General features: G+C 40.1%; 2 protein-coding genes across 2 annotated transcripts in view; both read right to left on the reverse strand.

Moving 5' to 3' along the window:
* Window positions 1-22,296, reverse strand: part of LOC145438315 (uncharacterized) — a 147,873-nt gene that overhangs the window by 87,686 nt on the left and 37,891 nt on the right. The window lies entirely within an intron of this gene.
* Window positions 5,795-12,931, reverse strand: LOC145438305 (uncharacterized). Its single transcript, XM_080315697.1, has 6 exons — window positions 12,816-12,931; window positions 12,638-12,757; window positions 11,867-12,104; window positions 8,088-8,289; window positions 7,297-7,435; window positions 5,795-7,173 (listed from the first exon to the last, which is right to left on the reverse strand). Exons 1-6 carry the CDS (start codon window positions 12,880-12,882, stop codon window positions 6,110-6,112), a joined length of 1,830 nt encoding a protein of 609 aa, XP_080171823.1. The 5' UTR covers window positions 12,883-12,931; the 3' UTR covers window positions 5,795-6,109.

Raw genomic sequence — 22,296 nt, forward strand, 5'->3', positions numbered from 1 at the left:
CGGCGGCTCAACTGGGATATTGTCCCCAACCTTCTCCCAACAAGAGACAGGATGTATGCCAGGTTAGCCGCAAGAACTGCGCATTGCGCGTTTTGCGATGTTCATTCAGAAACTCATGCGCACCTTTTTGTAAAATGTAGAGCATCCTATCCAACAGTGATGAACATCGGACGGATCCGGGACGGATTTTGCGCAATTTTGACACAGCTGGATCGGATTCTAGTGCAGATTTTGTTTCGGATATTTTCGGTTAGTTATAACTTTATTCCGGATATTTTTTGGATAGATGTAACATTGTTTCGGATATTTTTTAAAAGTTTTGACCAGACGTGACTTTTGATTCCAAGGCGAAAGAAAAATTCGTCAGGTCGACACCCAAAACGGACATTGTACCCCTTGTGATAAGACTGGTAGAATTCTAAAGTTTGTCTGTCAAAGGTCCAAGCAAATATAATTCAGCCAACTCTATGATTAGCCTTTTTAAGGCTCCGCCCTAAATGTATATTAGCTCAGCTGCATACAATTGGGATTTTTCGAAAAAGTTATTCCATTCGGATTTCCGGATTCTGGACGATATTTTTCGGATTCGCATGAATATTTGGATGAGATTGTTCGGATTCGGACGGATAGCTCCTCAGAAACTATAGCTGTCGGATGGATTCGGATTCTCAGAAATCAATATCCTCCAGTCACTGCTGCCCAATAATCCGCCTATTCCTAGAGATATGGAGTGATGTGGCAAACGATAAGAAGAAAAGTGCCGATATGCATGAAAAGAAATGAATCTACGAAGAGAAGTAATATCAATTCGTTTATTAAATTGATTTCGATTTACAAACAGATGGTCTGACAAGCCAGAAACAGGAAAATCAACGACGGGTCGGAAGTAAACACCAACTGGATGTAGGAATCCCTAAAGAAAAGACTCGAAGAAAGACCCCGAGAAACCGAAGACCAAACAGAAGAGGATATCATACAAAACATACCGAAAAAAAAACGGAAACAAAAGAGAGTGAATCTCCGGCGTCATGCGATAGTATAAAATGAACTTTCTAGGGGCACATTGGCATTCGTTAGCAACTGCTTATGTTTCTATAGTCGCAATACCTGAACTGACATAAGTCCACAGTAGCAAGCTGAAATAGTGATTAGAATCTGAAAGTTTATTAAGTTTGCGTACCTTAGCCTCTATTTCCATTGTGGATCTTTAACCAAACCGATGTTTTATTCAGCCCATATCGCGAAAATATTAGATTTCAGTCCAAAATAAAGCCTGGTGAGTTATCTCCAAAACTAGAGCCAATTTGAAAAAACAAAGGCCATATTCGGAATCACTGCCCTTGAAATCCCCCAAAATCACTCTTACTTTGTCCGCCTAAAAATATGTGTTGACCAGTGTAATACGTGGCCCATGTGGATCCATCGACGAAAAAGTCGACCGACCCCTGATATCGACTGTGGTCAGTATTACGTCATAGTAGGTAACTATCCGCGATAGGAGAATTTGCTTGTTTCAATGCGATAGATTAACTTCACGTAACCCAAATATCAATGGCAGTCACTGCTTTCCGAAGGATAGGGATCAATTTCGAATGCCCTTGGTGTATATCTGCGCATTGCAATATATATGGGGCGTATGATATATTTTCTATTACTTCGATAGAACCCGGTCTTGAATCTTATTCTTATTTGAAGCCCGCTCTAGGGCGAATCCAAATTGAAACACCATTTACGGCCATATATCAATAGTGCGAATGATGTAGCGTCGTCTAGTATGAAGATAAGAGGCCGTGTTCAAGATCCTTACTGTCATCTCCATGATGAAGTCGGATTCCCGATAGAATATAAGTTGTTACTGCGATCAGCGCATCAAACCGAAAATGCTAAGCTTTGTTCAGGCTTTTATGTGCGAAGCAATAGGTCAGCGTAGAGGCAGACTTGGACAACCATTGCATTTTCTAGTTGACTAACAAGAATATTTGAGCCAAACGCCGGTTATCCAATCTGTGAGATGCTTGTATGATCCCATCGAAATTCGGGTTATGCTCAAATTATGCAGAAGAGCTGTACAGTACAGTGATAATGTGACAGGATTGGTGTACAGACATTTTTGGTTTATGTACTTATAAGAATGAACTCTGATTGGATATAATCTGAACCTAATTTTTGTTGTCTCGCCATCTCGAATTCAAGACTTAATTCAATTTCCAAGTTTTTGGAAATTATTCGGTTATTCTAATTTCGTTCCAATTTATAAAAAAAACTGTTTAACTATTTCTAATTCTAATTCTGATTCTGATCTACTTTGAAACAGCTGAATATTTTCTATAGTTGTGCAATTCTGATTTTAGGTCACCTTACGTGGTATAAAAACTCATATCTGCAATCATTAGGTAGTTCTCAATATTTAATTAAACGCGGCATGTCGATACTTCTTGCTGTCGTCACACTCCAGATATTTGCAATTGCACTTTTATTTCATATGTTCTGCTTATAACAAACGCATTATTATCGGTCCCGAAACGGGTCTTGAAATCAAGTACGAATGTTGTGTATTAGTTGCGGCTTTATCCCCAGCAAGGCTTTTGTATGTTGAATTCTCGGATTTCTCCGCCGTTACTCTGGCAGTGGCCGCCGGATGGAAGACATTTTCCGATCCTGGTCTGGATGCCGCCTGCATAGCAACGATTCGAGCGCAGTGTGTACCGACACCAGGTGGTCCACGCGAAGCATGGCTTGAAGCTTGACTTGGTCTATATCGGGAACCATTTTTTCTGTAGAGCCATGTTGCCCCAATGTTTTCTGTTTTAACTCCCAAAGGGCTAAACATGTCAATCAATTGTTACGTCACATTTGAATAAGTCGTGACGTCATGGTAATACTAATTCAAACTCTCTACATGGGATTTTTCGTGGGCGCCATATTTTCTCTGTAAAAATTCGTAGGCTACTAATCATCCTGTAACAGCACAATTAATCGTAAACAGCTCAGAAATTATATTAAGAACCGATATTAATCAGCCCTGAACCCTGGAGAGGACACTTTCTTGACCTTCCGAGTCCATGTCTATGCTACCACGAGAGTAATTATCTGTCCGTTATGAAAAGTTGCTGCAATATCGAGAAAATCAGGTACACAATGAAAAATATGTGAAAGAACCATATCTTATACCCCACAGAGTCATATATGGCTCGCGAGCCATAGGTTGCAGACCACTTGTCTATATGTTGGACTTTGATTTTGCCAACGCACGTATTGTATGAATATTATATCCTATGTGCAATGTACTATGGACCATAGGTGACAAGCATTCCGTTGATTGTTAGTATCGTCAACATTTGAAAACACCACAGGAACAGATATGAAGTAGTGATAAAAATCTCTTTGAGTGGTCAAAATTTTCACACATTTCCACACGATATCTTATAGTTGATAGTAAATAGCTGTGGATAGGCGTAATGCAACTATTTTTTCCTTTCACAGTATTCTCTATCAATAGAAATGATACTGTAATTTCTTTTGTTCGCTATTTGCAAATAATTATTTTTATGCTGTCGTTTCGCACATTGATTGTTATTACTTTTCGATTTGATTGTATCGAATACCTCAACTATAAGGCGTTAAGTGCATGAATTCGTGACTTATTACTAAATCAATTCATTATAAAAAGGAGGGTTTGATAACTCAGAACGTGTCCCGGGCCACTTTTCAAAATTCTTGAAGGCCGCGGGCAGCATGTTGTCAATGTCGAGATAAAATAGGAAACGCATAGTTCAACAGTCACGTTTTGATAACTCTACGTCACTACAACTCCGTTCTTTCTAACATGGGCGACGGGCATAGTTACCGCAAAAGAAATAATACGTTATTGAAGAAATAGAAATAGCCTACAACAAAATCATTATCGTCACTTTCATCCGATTTTGAACTATGACCTGCGCACGATACCTGACAGCACTCTTCAGCAACTAAAGCAGATGTGGCCAACCTTTTTGCTATTTACTGCCGCATTTCGATTACTTATGTTGGCTACGGCCGCATTCTAGTGCATAGTCGTAATGAACTAACTGGAGGCGAAATATCCACGTTATACTGTTCATGTCCATTGCCGGCGTATTCCGGACTAATCTATTTAGTGATATCGGCTTACTACGCGCACCGAAATCGTGAATGGCCAATGGTAATGCGCATGAATTCGTTGTGTAGTCGCGCAAAGCGCGAACAATTTTCATATTCTAGAGTGAATTTCGTCAATAATATTATTATAGTTTGACATATTACTATCAGATATTTATCCTTTGTCAGCCCATGTGATCAAAGTCACGCGTAAAGTTGATGCAGGAGGTGCCATCGAAAATTTAGGGAAGTTATTAATGCTGTGCTTCATTTGTGGTTGGGCCAATTGTTAATAATCTCCTTTGTGGCATGCTGTTATTTATTATTGTCAGTATAGTGGAAAGATATTGGATTCTCCCATCCGTAGGCCTACCAGAAGAAAATTTTCTTCGTGATGAGGAGAACACGATTACAAATCGGTATTTCTTTATGGGGCGCATCAATTTCCTCTACTGTTCGCATCTGTACTGTGGGGATCAGATTACGAAGGACACTACTATATTAAAATCGAAAATCAACTCGCATTGAACCGCACCTAGTGCAATGAAAAATTCAAGAATATTTAAAACCTCTCATTCTTTAGGGAGTCAATTCGTAAATTTAATTTACATGTTGATGGCCGCCATCACATCCTAATGGTAATAAGTATGTCAAGGGCCACATGTGCCCCACGGGTCGAGTGCTAGTGACCCCTGATAAAAAGCAATTACATTTCTACAGTCATCACAATATAGGTTTTGGAGCTATTTCGTCCCAGAAATCTTGCACTATAATTCAAATAATATGACATATGTCATAATGGATTTCATCAATGTATGTTTAGGGCAAGTAGTTGAAAATCGTAGTATCTGGGCTTTTCGTTTGAATTGATATTTAATTAAACAGAGCCGAAGTTTGTGTAAATAATAACAAATTTATACTATTTCCATGAATTTTCCGAGATACCGGTTAAATATACAACGTTTCCGTAACTTAATATATTTATCATGATTTCTCACATTAACCTGTGCATATAGAAATATAGACATCCTCGATTTATTGGCGCAGCTGAGAATGGATAGAAAAGATAGGAATCTTCGTCCACGCCGATTTTACGCAACTGAATAATGGCGAGATTTTGGAAAGCATTTACTTTGTAAAATGTTTCGTGTTCCTTGTACAGTCTCCATATATATTTTAGTAGGAAGTCAATTTCAGAACCGATTGTTATCAAATTTTGGCTGATGTAGTAAAGGTAATTCATCATGGATACATGCGATGCCCTACAGTTGGTTTTGTTTCTGCTTCTTCTCAACGCAAATGTTAATAACCGGTTCGCTGTGAACACAAACTTTTCAGATCCTTGACGCCACAATGCTAATCTCACACACTACTTTTACGTAGCAATGTGTCTGTATGTGGATAATCACTTTAACGACGAAATACGGTGGTTTCTCAAAGTCCAATAATACAAAATTGTCATTGTGCAATTCGCAGATATGACGGGGTCACAGTCATTGCTTTGAAAATTTGGACAGCGACACTTGAGATCTTTAGCTTCCCTGACTACATTAATGTATACACAAATGTTCGAACATAACTAGCCATACTTAAGTATCATTGATGAATACCCTATCAACCCTTTCCCCGCGGATGATAATATATTGCCTATTAAATTCTCGAACCAGCTTGTAGCAATTCCAAATAATCCGGATCGATTGCTTCTATTTCCCGCTGTTTCAATCGTATTTTTCGTATCAGCATTGGAAAATTCCTTTTGCCCACCTTCCCATGTGCCTGTCTGTATAATAAGATAATTTCTCGGTGGCAGCAGTAATAATCAAGAATTTGTCAATTTCGCAAGCCAGCTGTTTATTTGCCTTCTATCGAACGACACAAATGGATTCGCAATTGTTCTTTTATTTGAAATATACTCCTATAAAAGAAGCTCATATACTATTGCCCCAAAATTACAATGCATTATGGATGGCATGTTCTCGGTACGGCTTTATCCTCAACATGGCTTCTGCTTGTTGCATACTCGGGTTTCTTCACCGCTACCGGCGCAGTGTCCCTCGGGAGAAAGACATTCTCTGCTCCTTGTTTGAATTCCACCTGGATAACAACTTTTTGAGCACGGTGTGTACCGACTCCAAGTGGCCCAAGAAGAGCATCGAGTAAAGCATGGCTTGACATGGACAAGATTCTCGGTACATTTACTCCTGTCTCCGCTGATGCATCTTCTGTATCTCTTTTGTTCTCCGAGCCCGCAGGACACTGAGCATTCGGAAAACATGCTCCATTCGGTGTAGTAACGCGAAGGTCGGGAGCGAGCTTTCAAAATGTCTGCCTTTTTTAAATAACATAAATTGATATCACAGCATCCATCGAATTTACCGGTGAGCTTAAGGAATCGTGGAAAGAGAAGGGGTTTGTAGGGGCAGTGTCTGCTTGACTCTCGTAGCTCTATCCTGGCGGGTTGGCATGGTCGGCCACCATTTTGCCTGAAAGCAGGTCCACAGTGGCTGTTGTCAAATTGTGACGGGGGTGGGAAAGGTAGTGCAGAACCTCCGACAGGTTTTCCAAGCACCGCTTCACCATCAACAAAAGGAGGGAAACCAAATATAGAGCCAGTCAAGGAGCCTGTAAATGTGGATGACGGATAAGATGTGGTTGCTTCAGCGGGTGTAACACCATGGTATCTGTACTCTCCCAGAACATCTTCAATGTTGTAAGCTCCAATGTGACCGCGCTTTACGTCAATCCAGAATTTCCAATGATTCTCGCTCTTCATGCCCTCTCCAAGGGAGTAAAGATGGTTGTAATACAATTTGGTGACGGATGTGTCAACGGTGCATCCAGAGCTGAGGCATCTATGATAACTTTTCAAAACGTTCAAGGGTGAGCTTGTGTCAAACACTTGACATTTCGGTCTTCCGTACACGATCTCATTCCTTAGGAATGTGATTTCTCTATGAGACGCTTTGACATGCACTCGAGAGAAATCCGCTGGATAGAAGCATCCCTCTCGTTTCCTCCAGCATCCTTCGATCAGAGCGCACTCGTAACTGTTGATCGCTAAGCAGAAAATGTACAATTACATGTTTATTCCATTAATACTTGCATGGTGCATGTTCAGTGAATAGTACTTCATTGTTCGCGTTGCTCGACTATCCTAATCATAGATATCCCGGAACTCACTTTTCCATCCCGCCATTTTTGGCGTCACAGAAAGAGCGCCAAGAACGGGAAGGAGTTCGCATCCGCTCGGTTCTTTACGGATATCTACGTCGAAACGTCTCAGGAGGCAATTCGTCAAATATGGATTCCAAGAGCCATGCTGAAATGGAAAATGAATGGAATGACAACGGAAATATCCTGAGCTAGGGACGATCAACATACGGCCCCAGGGCCGGATCCGGCCAGCAGAGAGTTTCTACCCTGAAAGTGAAATTCTATTTTGAAAGTATTGACATATTTTATGCGTCACAAATTAAATCCAAGTTTGCCAACCTGAGAAATATAGCCATGAAATGACTGACTCTGTACTACGACCATGAAAAATAACGAGACAATGCTTCGTTTCAATATAACTGATGTTCAAGTGCAGTCTTTACTGAGGGTTTCTTCATATGACATACAGTCAGATTTCAAAGAACTTGTTGACAACTCTGACCGACTACAAATCTATGATTGACTTCAACAGCTATAGGTAATAAATTCATTAAATACGGTTTTTAGTCTATGCTTTAAACCTGAAGTTTACATTTAATAAGATTTATTCCTTGTATAGGTGGATAAATTCGAGAATAATGTATATATTCTGTAATATGGCCCGTCAAGCACCTCATTTCCCCATATTAGGTTTGCCGACAGAAGAAGCTGCCCGCCCCTGTTCTAGGCTATGTATAAATGTAGTCGGAAGATTATATAAAGAGAATCCGCCGTATACCTAATTCCAGATTTGTATTCAATATTAAACTAATTGGTACCTGAGCTACCACGTCGACGGATATCCGCTGGAAATGATTGTTTCGGATCGCCAGTTGACATACCGGTACGCCGGGAAGGACGCTAAGTCCAAAAGCTTCACGAAATTCGAACAACGCCTGGTCGAAGTAACATCCCGGTTTGGATGCACACAGTGTGAAATTTTTGTCGTAAGGTGAGTTGTTCCAGTTGTTACACGGAATTCTGAAACCGAGTTTCTTTATTTGATTCTTCTTCGGGTAGAAAATAATTTTGTCTTGTTCTAGACTTTAGAGACTTGCACTTTCTTTGGAGAGGTGAGTCATAACCAACTTGTACAATTAAAAGTAAAAGATAGCAATTCAATCATAATGTTACTTTTGAAGTTCATGAACAGGGCTGTGGAGTCAGTTCGCTTAACCGCTGACTCCAACTCTAACTCCAAATATTTTCATACTATAACCTCAACTGCGACTCCCAAATTCCTTCAAGTCTGAAAATTTCTGAAAAACGCCTTTTTATGATTGTGGAAAATACCGCCGCCCTCATTGTCATGTCAATAAAATATTTAAAACAGCAAACAGGATGATTGCTATCCCAATGCACAGTTTGAAGGCACAAAACAATGGTCTCAAATAGGGGGACGTGCCCCTTTAGGGGAGGGGGCGTGAAAGCATCTTGGATGCTAAATTTCTTGCTATCATAAAAGAGGGCGTGTCTGAAAACGGTTTGAGAACCACTGGCGTGGAAGGTCATTCTGTACCAATAAAATAGTTTTTTTAAATATGAAATTCGGACCATACACATAGAAATAACTACGAGCTTGAGGTAATTCGTGAGGAGTGTGAACATTTTTTTGTGGTATTCATGGCACTTTTTGACAACTATGGTCATTTGTACCAGGAAGATCTTCTTCATGTTTTCCGTAACTGCCGACTTATAGCACGGCCCACTTCTAGGCTTTCTGTAAGACACCGCTTACGCGGATGAGATGGCGTGGAGGAGCATAGATAGACCTCCAACACTTAGGTATAGGAATTTTGAAGTCGATCTAGGTCGGACACGAGCCCGCACCCGTTGGTGATTTTTCAGTAGAATATGTTCTCAAAATTGTTGAAAATGTGCAATAGTAGCACGAAACATATATATATTAGCAATTTTGGTGTTTAATCTCTACTATAACCACACTTGGGATCAGTAAAAATGTACCTGTCCATAAGCTAAATCACAGACCAAAGTCGTGGGCCGCAGGCCACTCAAAAAGAGAATGGTTCAATCAAGTACATTTGGGCTGCCTTAAAATACGCTTCTTAAGATTGGCATTCCGCAAAATGGGTCCTTATTTTGTGTACTCGGAGTGACTACTTCGATGTTGTAAGCCACTTCAATTCAAATCCTTATTTCTTAGATTTAAAAGGCATACATGGCTTTTGAGTCGCCAATCTAAGGACACAACCTATTTCTCCATAATCTTGACCCTTTGTATGGACTCAGCACAGACATATACCACAAAAACATCAACTAAAAGTTGTACGCATTCGCCAGTTACTCCTAATTCGGAGATATGTCCTGATTGATTTATTTATTGTTGTTGAAACTTGGACGTGACAACACAAATTAAACGCATTCTTAGTTAAAGACCCGCAGTCCTTAAAGTATAGGATATTTACGTGTTTAGTTCTTATTATCGCCAAAGTTGATCAGCCGATATTAAAATTTGAAAATCGTTTCTTAAGGTCGGTAGACTTATAGCTTTAAAAAGTTATGAATTTCTTCCAGTGCAAAGACACGTTCGGCAATATGTAAGATCATTTGGTTCGATTTTAAAGTAGTTTAAAGTCGAGCGACGCCGGTCAATATGTGATGCCGGTAATCAGACTTCGACTCCAAAGGGTGATGCATCATTCCCTTAACTTCAACTTCGATTCGACTACGATAATTCTTAATAAACTTCAACTCATTGGCCTTATTGAGTATATGAGTCATTTGTGTTATAGGTGATGTCTTGTAGCGTTGGCGGGTTTACGACTTTAGAGGTAGCTAATAAAGTGGATTCAAAAACTTGTGGGTTTATCTGGATACCATCTAGCCCGCGTCGCCGTTCATATCGAGTCTCCACGAAAATCACAAGGAAGTACCTAGCAGAGGGCGATTAAAGGGTAGGAGCGTATTAGGGTAGAAGAACGAACTAGGAAGCGACAAAAACGTACATGAATACTACATGTTACATTAAGAGCTACTTGGAGGTACAAAAATTCAATATACAATTGAATAGTATATTCATACGGAAATGTACCTGAATATTTTCGGCTGACACTCGTCAGGGGTAATTGTCAGTAACTAGTAGATAATTGGACCACTGTAAATCGACAATCATATCGTATTCGGGCTCATTTCAATATAAGTATACTATTTAACTGTAGATTATATCAGGGATGGGCAACATACGGCTCACTACCTGATTTTGAGCGGCTCGCAGAGAGTTTCCGGCCGTACATGATAATTTGGCGCACGGTCAAATGGTGCCGCAATCCCTCACTACTTGATTATTACGTCAAATAATAGTGACTATAGGTAATTATTCTTTAGCGTCTGTGTGTGATTGGATTGCAAGAGTGGACGTCACGCATAAGTTCGCCAACACGAAAAACATTGCATTACCGGCATTTACGCATGTACTGAATCGTACTGAATTGATATCTTGATAAATTTGGAAAAATCCTAAGCCCTCATTCGCATACACGTTAGCCTATACTAGAGCTAGGGACCCGCAACATACAACTTTAATCAACTACATATGCCTGATTGACTTCAGCAGCTATTGAAATATATTAAGTTAGTATATATTCATTAAATACTGTTTGTGGTCTCTATGTTTCAAATTTAAAATGGACTGGACTGGAAAAGTTGCCCGCTTAAGGGTTTTATCTTACATTAATACCGACCATACAAGTAGGCCGCAGCATGGATGGATGCCTGATAGATCAACCACTCGTGGTCGTTTCTCAGTAAATCACATCGTAGAATATACAACGTGTCTTGAGCTAAAGAAAATCATAGAACCATACGGATTGTATGATATTTTGAGCAGAGACGCTCGAAGTAGTCAGTTTTGCTGTCTAAGATGCAGGCATAAGTTACATTTACAAACACTTGAAAATCTGCTTCAAGCGGACGTAATAGAAAATAATAATATACTAGAAAATTACTCGAGTAAGTTGTTTTTATAAAGTAGTTTTGATGGAGGTGACCCATACCTTTAGTAGTAAGGAGGCGGTGGGCTATTGTAGGAAGTGAATCTTCGCAACAATACAAAGTACTGATGACTCTACAAATAGAGCAAATTTCGAAAATTTGTATTCTTCTATGAACTCAGAGGAACTATTTCGACCAATTAATATGATAATATCACTCTGAAAAGTGACACAAACGAATACCAAAAATGCTTTCTACTTTACAAAGGACAATGTGGGACAAGCAAGCAGTTTTCCGTCAAAACTGTTACGTACAATGGGAAGCAATAGTCGATAAACATAACCTCTTCAGTGTAAGTAGTGCAAGTATAGGTAATACCCATTTGACTACTTCGTTACGGTCCACCTCCTAATGTAACAACACGCTCTGATATACAGTGACTATCAAACTATAAATTACAGACTCAACATCGCGGTAATGAAAGACTGTTCGGGCTGACGACATTCAACCCTAAAACAATGATACGACTCGCTTACCCTGTTTCGCAATAGGTTGCACCAATCTCCGACCTGTAAATGACCTAACTCATAATATACCTTGTGTTTACCTCACGCAATAGGGGACGTCCACAGGTGGATCGAAAACGTAAGGCTCGTTTCTTGTGATGCGACAGCCGATGGGGAAGGAATGCGGCGGATAGCAGACGGAAAGAACTGGAAGTCCAGGAGGAAATCTGGGCAGCACCCGGGGCACTTGATTGGCATCTCGCAAGATTGTCATAGCTGACTCGTAGAATTCGCCTTTCGCCTGCTCAATATGGTTTGTTGGTACTTCCGCAACTCTGACTGCGAATGGAATAAATGCAGATTAAGGCTTGCCTCAACATGATATCCTATGCTTACCAGCGCGTGATTGGCTCCTCAAAATCTGATTACATCGGGTGTACCATCACACACTGCACTGTACGTAAATTAGTGGAAACGTTGCATTCACCAGATACCACAATAGAGGATGGTACTTAGCAGGTCATCGCCATGCCACGCCTAGCAGGTCATCGCCACGCCTACCAATGGCCGTAAAAGATTCAAATACACCTTTCCATGTAGAGCTATATCCCAGGTTTACAATAAGTACTGTTTGCCCAAGGGATTGGTGTAATTGACTCTGTTTAATCCATTGTAAGGAGTGTTATAGTAAAACAGTATAACTCCGTACCAGAAAGTACCGTTTACTTGATTTGCACCTAAGGCTGAGGTGAAACATCACGAAATGCACGGTTTTTGTTGACAGTGTGAATAGCTATAACTATGTTTCCATTCGTGAATCGGATGGGAACATTTCCGATTATATGTATAAACATACATTATTTTCAACTCACATTTCGCGACGCATTGGCCGTCGAGAATGCAGCAGTCGTCGTGCTCGAAACAGTCGTCTGCGTCAACATTGTACGAGACGGAGTCGATGGTAACCGAACACCGAATGTCAGCGCTTGTCACTAAATCGAAATGCTATGAGATAATTTTGCGTTACGAAATTGTGAGCTCTCATCTCACTGCCAATAATGCATTTTTCTGCGGTGGCGATTGCAACACAAATTAGCAGCACAATCCTTGTCTTCATAGTTAGCTATAAATCTATAACTCAATTCGCCATGTAAGACTGATATATTCGTATTTGATGTTGAATATTCGGCGGTCCGGCTTATTGTATGTGTTTCGAACTACCCGAGGGCAAATTCAACAACGTTTTTGATCGAAACTCGTCATTTCGGCTGCTTTCAATCCACACCGACACCGATGATTTCCAATTCAAGTTAATGACTCGAGTCAAGTCGATTCAAAAGAAAATTGACAGACGAACCTCGCTCAAATTCAGTCATGACGCGAGGTCATTGCAACATTGGTTCGACTCAATCAAGTGATCGATCATTAGAATTCATATATTTCCAATGATGTAACTGTCGTCGAATGTTTAGCGGGATATTTCGGAAAAACCCAGATGTGGACGCTTAAAAAATCAAAAAATCCCAGATTCTATATAGTTCTCCTAAATGTATATGGGATAGATGTGGAACTGAAAACTGACTGTAATCAATTACAGTCATAACGAAGTAAGTGTAAGTTATGGCCTTGCATTGAAATTTTAGTTTATACTGCATTTGATGGGTGAACAGCGATTTCGACGGAAAGCATATTTTTAGAGTCAATCCCAACGTTTACGACGAATTTGGGGTGTTCAAGTGACCTGGATCGATTGAAAATAGTTTATTTGATTCATTAGTTCCGGACTGATATCTTGGATAATGTCGGAAGCATGTTGCGAAAGTCGACTATCATATCAATTCGATCTATCTCCCATCCCGCGCCTCGAAATATTGGATTGCACGATACCTTGATTGATACCTTGACATATCGCGACGCTTGTAGGACAATGCAGTTTTCAAATGCACATTGTCTTCCTGATTTACGCCGATAAATGACCTTTCTTGGCATTACCAATTACAAATTCAAAATGAAAACAACGACATAGCTATCCAAGTTCTTGATTGGTAACGTAAGCAGCTTTCTAGAACCGCCGTAAAATGTAGGTGTGTAGCGTTATGTTACGTCGAAACTTTAGAAGTCGATCAATATTTAGGTTTTCGGAATAAGCGCGACAATTTCATTTGAATAATATCAGCGATGATAAATTCTAAGGTATTTACTGAGAGTTGGGCTATCACAGGTGAGGTTTGGCCACTCCGTGCCGTAAGTCTCCTTTCGCGCTTTATTTTCAAAAATAAATCTGAAAATTCCGTGATTTCTGCAATAAAATCTAATTAGTCATAATCATCGACGAAAAATGCCAATAACACCATGTAACAAAAATTTAGTTGAGCTGATTTTTTGATATTTCCTATGCGATATTCCTCTATAAAACATGTTTCTGGCATTTTCGCCGCAAGTGTCGTTTAAAAATGTCATTTTAAGCTTTTGAAACTTCCTGCACCATGTTTTTCAAGCCCCTTAATTGAACTACCTAATAACTGTGACGTCACATTGATCCATAATTGAAATCATGATAACTGGTTGTTGGTAAAAATCGTCTTCTCAATCTCAGTTAGCTAGCAAGCAATCAATCTCAAATTCCTTTTCGTTTTGTTCTATCAATGCACTGATTGTGTATCTAGTGAGTATAATCTCATAATTAATGTCAAAATCTCAAATGTAATCTTTCGGCTTCTGTTTTTGCTATATCTGCGGTATGTATATCAGTTCAGTATATAATATTATAGATAGAAGTAAGGTTTATTTATATTTAGTGATTTTAATTTGACATGAAAATTGGAAACAAAGATAAAAACTGAGCATTTCATGTAATCTTCGAAACGTGCCGATGAAATATGGATGGATGGCTAAGCGGAGATCAGCATTTAATGTCATTTGTTATTAAAGATTCTGAAGATAGATTTGAAACCTTGCAGATGACTGTTATTTCGGTATGGGTTACATTGCAAGGTTCAGAATAACTACAAAATGACTTGATATTGCATATCCTTCTATGCCATCTCCTCTTAAGCTCATGTTCAGTATTGAAGTGAGTTGTCACTGCCCAAACTATCAGTCAAAAAAGCTCCAGAAGACTCGACAGGGCTTGAAGATATAGAAATTACTCTGATGACGGATTCAACATCTCTCATATAGATATAAATCCAGAACCACACATTCTGAACCAACACAAACGTAATGATTTAGTTGGGACTCTGATGCAGAAATTTTGACTCCACGGTTGAAACTAGGGAACTTGCTGCATTCACCGTGTCGCTGTCCTTCGCCGAGAAAAGGGCATAAACGATTTTCAGGGTATTTTTCTGTGGCAGGTTCTCCTTGCTTATGCGGGAATGTTAGCAATCTTTTTTGAAGCACTCGACAATAAAATGACAGCGAGTGGAGCAGGAGCGCTCGAGACATTTTGAGATGTAGTTGAAAATTTTCTTGGAAATGAACGAACCAATGAATATTAATCTCAAGTAAGCAATATGATCGAGATATATGAAAAAATATAGTGCTGGGGCATGTCTTTAAAAACGCATTACCTGCAGTGTTGGGAAAACTCGAGTCATGACTTGACCTGAAACAGACTCGAGTCACCATTTTCGTATGACTTGACATGACTCGAGTCACTTTGCTAAAATGACTTGACTTGACTTGACTCGACGTATCAGAAATATGGATTGACTCGTGACTCGGAGCGAAATTCACGAGTCAATTTCAAGTCATCAACCAACCAGTGTCGATAAAAATCACTATCCTGCGTATGTTCGGATTGTTCGCGAAACACCGGTGTAACCCGTGAGAGCGACCAATCATTCAATGATCGTGCGTTTTACTGAGCCTCCATTGTTCTCTCACAAATAAATTGACCACAAACGAATTGATCAAAACTTACAGCTTACGTTGTCGAAAACTAGTAGTAAAGTGATTTAATAGAAAATTTATATTTCTGCCCTCTGTTCTTACCTTATCCAAACCTCTTGTTTTATTGAAATTGAAATCGGACATAGTTTATATACTCCTCAACCATTGGCTCAGACTCGAAGTGTATCATAGCAATATGTATAAATGGGTAATGTATTGCATCTTATCAATTCGTTTCTCTATTCTCTATAAGGCTGGCAACTATAAACTGAGGTCATGCAATTACTTATGTAGTTTAACAGTTCTACGTATATGTCAGCGATACATCGCCTTATTGCGTGTATATTTAACTGTACATTCGTTCAACGGTGCAGAATCAATGACCAATCAATCTGTAATTCAGACAGCTAGCGAAATGCAATGATGTAATCATGCTTCATACTTCAAAAAGGCAACTTAACTTGAACTGTGACTTGACTCGTGACTTGACTTGACTTGACTCGACTTGACTCGAGTCACCTCCAAAAATCGAGTGACTTGACTTGACTCGAGTCAAAATGTGCTATGACTCGAAATGACTCGTGACTCGAAGGCAGTGACTTGATACCAACACTGATTACCTGTACTTTCGCCTTGATTTTTCAAGTTCAAATATCGGTGATGTAAGCGAGGAACATAGTAACGCAGGGGGTCTCAACTTCCCTCGTATAACGGGCCGCATTTTAACAGCAAAAGACGCCGCGGGCCGCATAACATTATCACCATGTATTTGTGGGCTACTATTAAATTTAGGCTATACTGTAGTCTATTTACCAGTCTTCTACGGTAATTTAGTACATTTTTATGCATTCTAAAGCATTAATGGACAGCGTTCGTAAGTTTGCAGTTGCTTTTTTTTTGTGAGAAAATCTATCTTTCACCGGCGCAAGTAAATCCCTTCATGGAGTGTGCATCAGAGAATCAAACTCTCTGTTTCAATGCCTGAGCGAGCAAGTATAAAATTAGGGAAACTTATTCGTTGCAGAGGCCATTATCACTTTGAGCTCTCAGTGATACGAGAAGAAATCTGGTGTGCAGGGTCATTTCTGAGCAAACCAATCAACCCAACCCATCTCATTTCCTTCCATGGCTTGAGCCCTACACCAATAGTTACACAAGTCAGCTTTGTCAAGTTATTTATGTTTTTCACTGATTCCCTTCGCACGTTTGTCCCAACAGCATTTCCTCTGAAAATATGTCCATGACCAATCTGATAAAACGCAGCTGGATAATTAGCTATGCAGCGTGTGTGAAGTCGGTGGATTCGTCCAACACTAGAGGCTGAAGTAGTCTATACGTGGCAACGTGTTTCAGAACATGCGATAAAAAAATCGACTGAGACTGCTGTTACTCTTCTGGAGACGGTTGAATCAGACAACTGTAGCTTCGAAATTTGTCAGGTGATATTGTGTTGGGCCTGTTGGCCTTGCTGCTAAGTTATAGAAACAGCGAATATTCGCACAGTACTTTGAAGTTTTATTGAAGTCACACCTTCTCTAGCAGATTCTTGAGTTTAGCGATATTCTAAGGGATTTTGAACAATGCGTCTGTAACGTCGTCGGCAATTTTAACAATGCCTCGACACATGGATTGCTGGGCTTGACACCTAGCTAGCAACGCTTTACCTAAGATCAGGCGATATGTATAACTCCAAAAGAAACTATCGTGGTATCATTTTAAGCTTCTACGCTTCGTTACAACCAAAGACTCGAAAACTGGTATCCGCGGCTATCCTGCTAGGCGCTCAACAATCACGGATAACATGGAGGAGAAAAAAACGGGGGTGCAGACTAGATGACCTTACTTTAAAGGCCGTATCGCATCTCCGTCGACAAAGCATCTCGATGGTGCAGGCGAAAAACAATACCATATCTCTCTCTCTCTCTCTCTTCGATAAATATGACTCATCGGTCTTCCATAACAATACTGTGCCAGCAGCAATTGCGTTCATAATGAAATATGTCGCGGGCCGCAAAATAATCGTCTGCGGGCCGCATGCGACCCGCGGGCCGCGGGTTGAGAACCCCTGTAGCAACGTGTTATGTATGATTTGGAAAAAAAGTTATTGAGGGTGGTGGAGTTGCATCATGATTGTGGATTATTTGCGGTCCCTCATACCAGAAAAAATTTCTCAGTTCATAGACTCAAATCATGGAAACAAAGCAGCTTCGGAAATTTTTTGAAGTGTTTCCATCCTTTTATAATCTAGATTTGTGCATTCTCCTTCTTTTTGTTAGTGTGTCTGTAAGTCCAATAAGGAATTATGCGGATTATTATAGGGTAATTTTTAGTAAAACGAGTAATCAGAAAATATGACATTTCTCAAAGACTATAGGAACACTTAAGAAGAAATTTTTGTATTTTAGTGATTGGTTTGAATTGGAAAAATACAATGCCTAAATTTTTTTACTCAACTAAAATTTTGCAAATTTTTTTTTACATGGTGTTATTTCGAATCCATATTAAAAGTAGACTTCTCACTTCACAGACGCAAGTCACACAAACAAAAGCCACTTCTGACCATTGTTGAAATGTTGCATTGATACTTGATGTATGAGTAAGCTATGTTCAATTGTTCATATTATTTTTTTCATTGGCGTTTTCCTTCGTCAAATAAATATTTATAGTGATTAATACGGAGAAATCAAGAGTAAATCCAAAAATTAGAGGAATGGGCATTTCTTTGAAATGGGGACACTTCAGATTTATTTTTGGTATTTTGGAAATTATTTTGGATTACTAAAACACAATAAATAAAAAAATTTAGCCAAATTATTATTATTATTATTATGTATAAAAACATTTAGTGGTGCTTTTCGCATCGAAGGCTTTTTGCACCACGGCGATTTAGACATTTTGATCAAAATGATAGCATGAAATGTCACGAAAATACAAGATGAGTACGTAGCTAAATGCGACGCTTTGACTCTCGTATGAAGTCCAGTAGATCGGCAATAATGTTGCTGTCCGTTAAAAGGTTATATAGCTGGAAAGGTACGTTCTTTGTCTGCGCGATATGTTGTAGCTTTCTTCTTATCTCAGTCAGAAGTGAGCAGGTCATAATATAGTGTTCGACCGTTTCTAATTCGCCGCAATGCTCGCACAATGGTGATTCCGAGCAGCCAATGTGGTGGAGATGTGCATTGAGTCCGCAGTGACCGGTGCGTAGTCGAAACAACGTAGCTTCGCTGCGTCTTGGTGGGACTGATGGTAATTTCACCTCCAGATTTGGTCGGAAGATTTTGTAATGACTTCCTGTTTCTGAATCGAGATATTCCCGGTTCCAAATAGCTTTGCATTTATGTAAAGCGATTTTCTTTGCATCGTCTATAGGGATGTCATGAATTGTGATGGCACGGTGTGACGATGTCGCCTCCTTGGCCAGACGATCGGCTACTTCATTGCCGGGAATTCCTGCGTGGCCCGGAATCCATATGAGCGTGATTAATTTTCCTTCACTCGTCAACCTGTTGAGGACATTAACGATTTGATTAACGATAAAAGGCCCATCTGTTCGATAATTAGCTATACAGTCCAGTGCACTAAGGCAATCGCTGAGAACAGCAGCTCGGCTAACGTTATTCGTTTCGATCCAATGAAGAGCGGATAATATGGCATATGATTCTACTGAGAATGACGACAGAGCTCCTTGGCATTTGTGGGATATTGTCACATTCCGCTCTTTTACGAATATCGCATAACCAGTGGCATCCGTGGTCTTCGATCCGTCTGTGAAAACATGTAAATGGTTTGGGTATGAGCCCATTAGTTCAGTATAGGCTACGTCCACAATGTATCGGAATGAGTGACGATTGATAATTCGTGATAATGACAAATCAACCTGTAAATCACCGATTGTCCAAGGCGCTGCTCGAACGAGTTCCTTGCCGCGAATACACTGGTCGTCGAGTGGGTTCGATCTTGTTAAGAAGTTGAACGTACAATATCTGTTTCTCAATAGGCAGTATGTGTCTTCCCACGTTGTCTGGAGTAATTCAGAGTTTGGGTGGTTCGACTTAGTTAAAGTTTCATATCGGTATTTCAAACAAAGAAACTGGTGTCTTAGGTGTATTGGCATCTCGTTGCACGACGCTTCTATCGACCATATCGGAGTGCTTTTCATCGCACCACAGCACACCCGTAATGCCTTATTAGTGATTACCGTGATTTTCTTCAAGTACGTCACAGGCGCGAAGAAATAGGCCTCCATTCCATAATCGATCACGGATTTTACTAGAGTTCTGTATAAAGTTAGAAGTACATGTTTCGAAGCCCCCCATTTCGTTCCAGACATCAGTTTCAGGAAATTAATCCGTTTTTCGCACTTTTGAGCTATGTAGTCAATATGATACTTATAGTTTAGTCTTTTGTCAAATATTATTCCAAGGTATTTGTAAGTATCCGCAAATGTGACCACGTGATCTCCCATACGTAGATTGGGGAGAATTACTTTCCTTTTCCGGGTGAAAAGCATTGCGACAGTTTTTTGACTTGCGATTTCAAATCCCCAATTCCTACACCATCGGTGTACTGATTCTAGAGACATCTGTATCTCAGAAGCGATAGCTTCAATGTTCGGGTCACTTTGCCATAATGCAATGTCGTCGGCGTATAATCGGCAGTGTGAAGTCACAGTGGCGGGGAGGTCGTTAATCATTACCGCGAAGAGTGAAGGACTGAGGACGCTTCCCTGGGCGATTCCGTTTTCCGTAATAAACGATTCTGATAGTGTAGTACCGAGCCGTACTCTAAACGACCTGTCAGTGAGAAACTGGTTCAACCAATTCAAGATCTTACCTCGGACTCCTAATAGAAATAGTTTGTGAATAACTGCTTGTCGCCAAACCGTGTCGTAGGCTTTTTTAATGTCGATGAACACTGCGATTGTGGAACGTCCGTTGTGAATTGCTTTGTAGACTTCATCATGCAGAGCGATTACATGATCGAGACACCTCCGACCACGTCGAAATCCACATTGAGAGGTATGAAGTAAATCGTTGGTTTCCAAAAACCAAGAAAGACGATGAGCGATCATAGATTCCATGACTTTACTGAAATGACTCGTTAGGGCGATTGGGCGGTATGAATTTGTAAGGGATGGGTCTTTATTTCCCTTCAATATAGGAACTACTGTGGATTGTTTCCAAGTCCGAGGGACTTGTCCAGAGTTCCAAGACTGGTTTATAATGTCTAACATGCTTGTCAAGCCAGAAGTTGGTAAGTGCTTAAACATAGTATAGTTGATCATATCATTGCCAGGAGAAGAGCTTTTTTTGGATTTGATGGCTTTAGTTAACTCATTTATCGAGAAGGGACAGTCAAATTGGTGGTTGCTATCGTCATTGATTAAATGTCTGATGTTTAGCTGTTGTCTCCTAAGTCTGAGTTCCTCTGAAAGTTGAGAGTTACTACTAACGCTTTCGAAAGCTTGGGCTATTGCATCTGCTTTTTCCTTCTCTGACTTTACAGTACTTGTACCCACTTGTAGATCAGGGATTGCGCCAGTTGTTCGTTTTCCGGATATGGATCGTGCAATATTCCAGACCTGCCGGAGGTTCGCCTTATTGCCGAGTGATTCGCAGAACGCTATCCATGATGACTTTTTTGCTTCCAGTATTGTTCTCCGACAGAGTGAGCGAAGACGTTTGAACTCAATAATATGTTTGACGCCGAAAGTACGTTTCATCTTTAGGAAAGCAGCTTTCTTCCTTCTGACGGCCCGATCGCATTCTTCATTCCACCAGGGAACTGGGTTCTTTTTATGATTACGTTTCATTGGGATAGATATACTAGCCGCCTGGAATATTTTCTGTGTGAAGTTATCACAAGCCTCATTAATGTTCGCAAAATTATACTGTATCGGGTAGGACATTTCAGTATTTCGCGTAAATGTCTCCCAATCTGCTTTGTTCATATTCCATCTAGGTGGACGTTGTCCAGAATTAACGATCCGCATCGAGTAGGATATGTGAATAACGGCGTGGTCACTGTCAATCAGGTCGTTCGTAACGCTGACAGTGCACCTGTTCGCGATATCAGTCGAAGCAATCGAGAGATCAATCAGTGACCATCTTCGTATTGCGTTTGTTGCGATGTTAATGTGGGTGGGGTTTGTTACGTTCAAGGCAATTAAAGGGTAATTGTCCATAATTTCATGAAGTATGCGCCCTCGTCTGTTGGTGGAGTCAGATCCCCAGGACCAATGGTGGGCATTAAAATCTCCGAATATTAGGGATTTATTGGTGAGCTTCTGCATAAATTCAAATGAGCTATGACCTACTGCGTAATCCGGATGACAGTACACATTGCAAATACTGATGCCGTTTATTTCTACACACAGTGTTTCAACTCCTCGTGGGCTCGCAATTCTAACTTGGTGGAAGTTTAAGTTGTTGCATATGATAGTTGCTAGGCCTCCACTGCGAACAGTGTTGTCGCGCCGTACTATATTATATCCGTGGAACCTTGGTTCGTAGTCGGCTATCAAATGTGTCTCCTGTAAAAGTATTACGTGTGGTCGCTCTGGTAACTGGGATAGGTATCTTTTGAATTCGTGTAGCTTCCTATAAATGCCTCGGCAGTTCCACTGTATAATTTT

This window comes from Botryllus schlosseri, chromosome 4, assembly GCF_051294905.1.
Source record: "Botryllus schlosseri isolate E-star chromosome 4, Bs_hap1, whole genome shotgun sequence".
Classification (NCBI taxonomy): Eukaryota; Metazoa; Chordata; class Ascidiacea; order Stolidobranchia; family Styelidae; genus Botryllus; species Botryllus schlosseri.

What these genes read in the sequence shown, in the direction of transcription:
- LOC145438305 (XM_080315697.1), bottom strand. Translation starts at nt 12,882, where the DNA reads ATGAAGACAAGGATTGTGCTGCTAATTTGTGTTGCAATCGCCACCGCA. An exon ending in AGAAAAATGCATTATTGGCA is followed by an intron (nt 12,758 to 12,815) that starts GTGAGATGAGAG and finishes ATTTCGATTTAG; the next exon opens with TGACAAGCGCTGACATTCGG. An exon ending in CCGTCGACGTGGTAGCTCAG is followed by an intron (nt 7,436 to 8,087) that starts GTACCAATTAGT and finishes TTTCCATTTCAG; the next exon opens with CATGGCTCTTGGAATCCATA.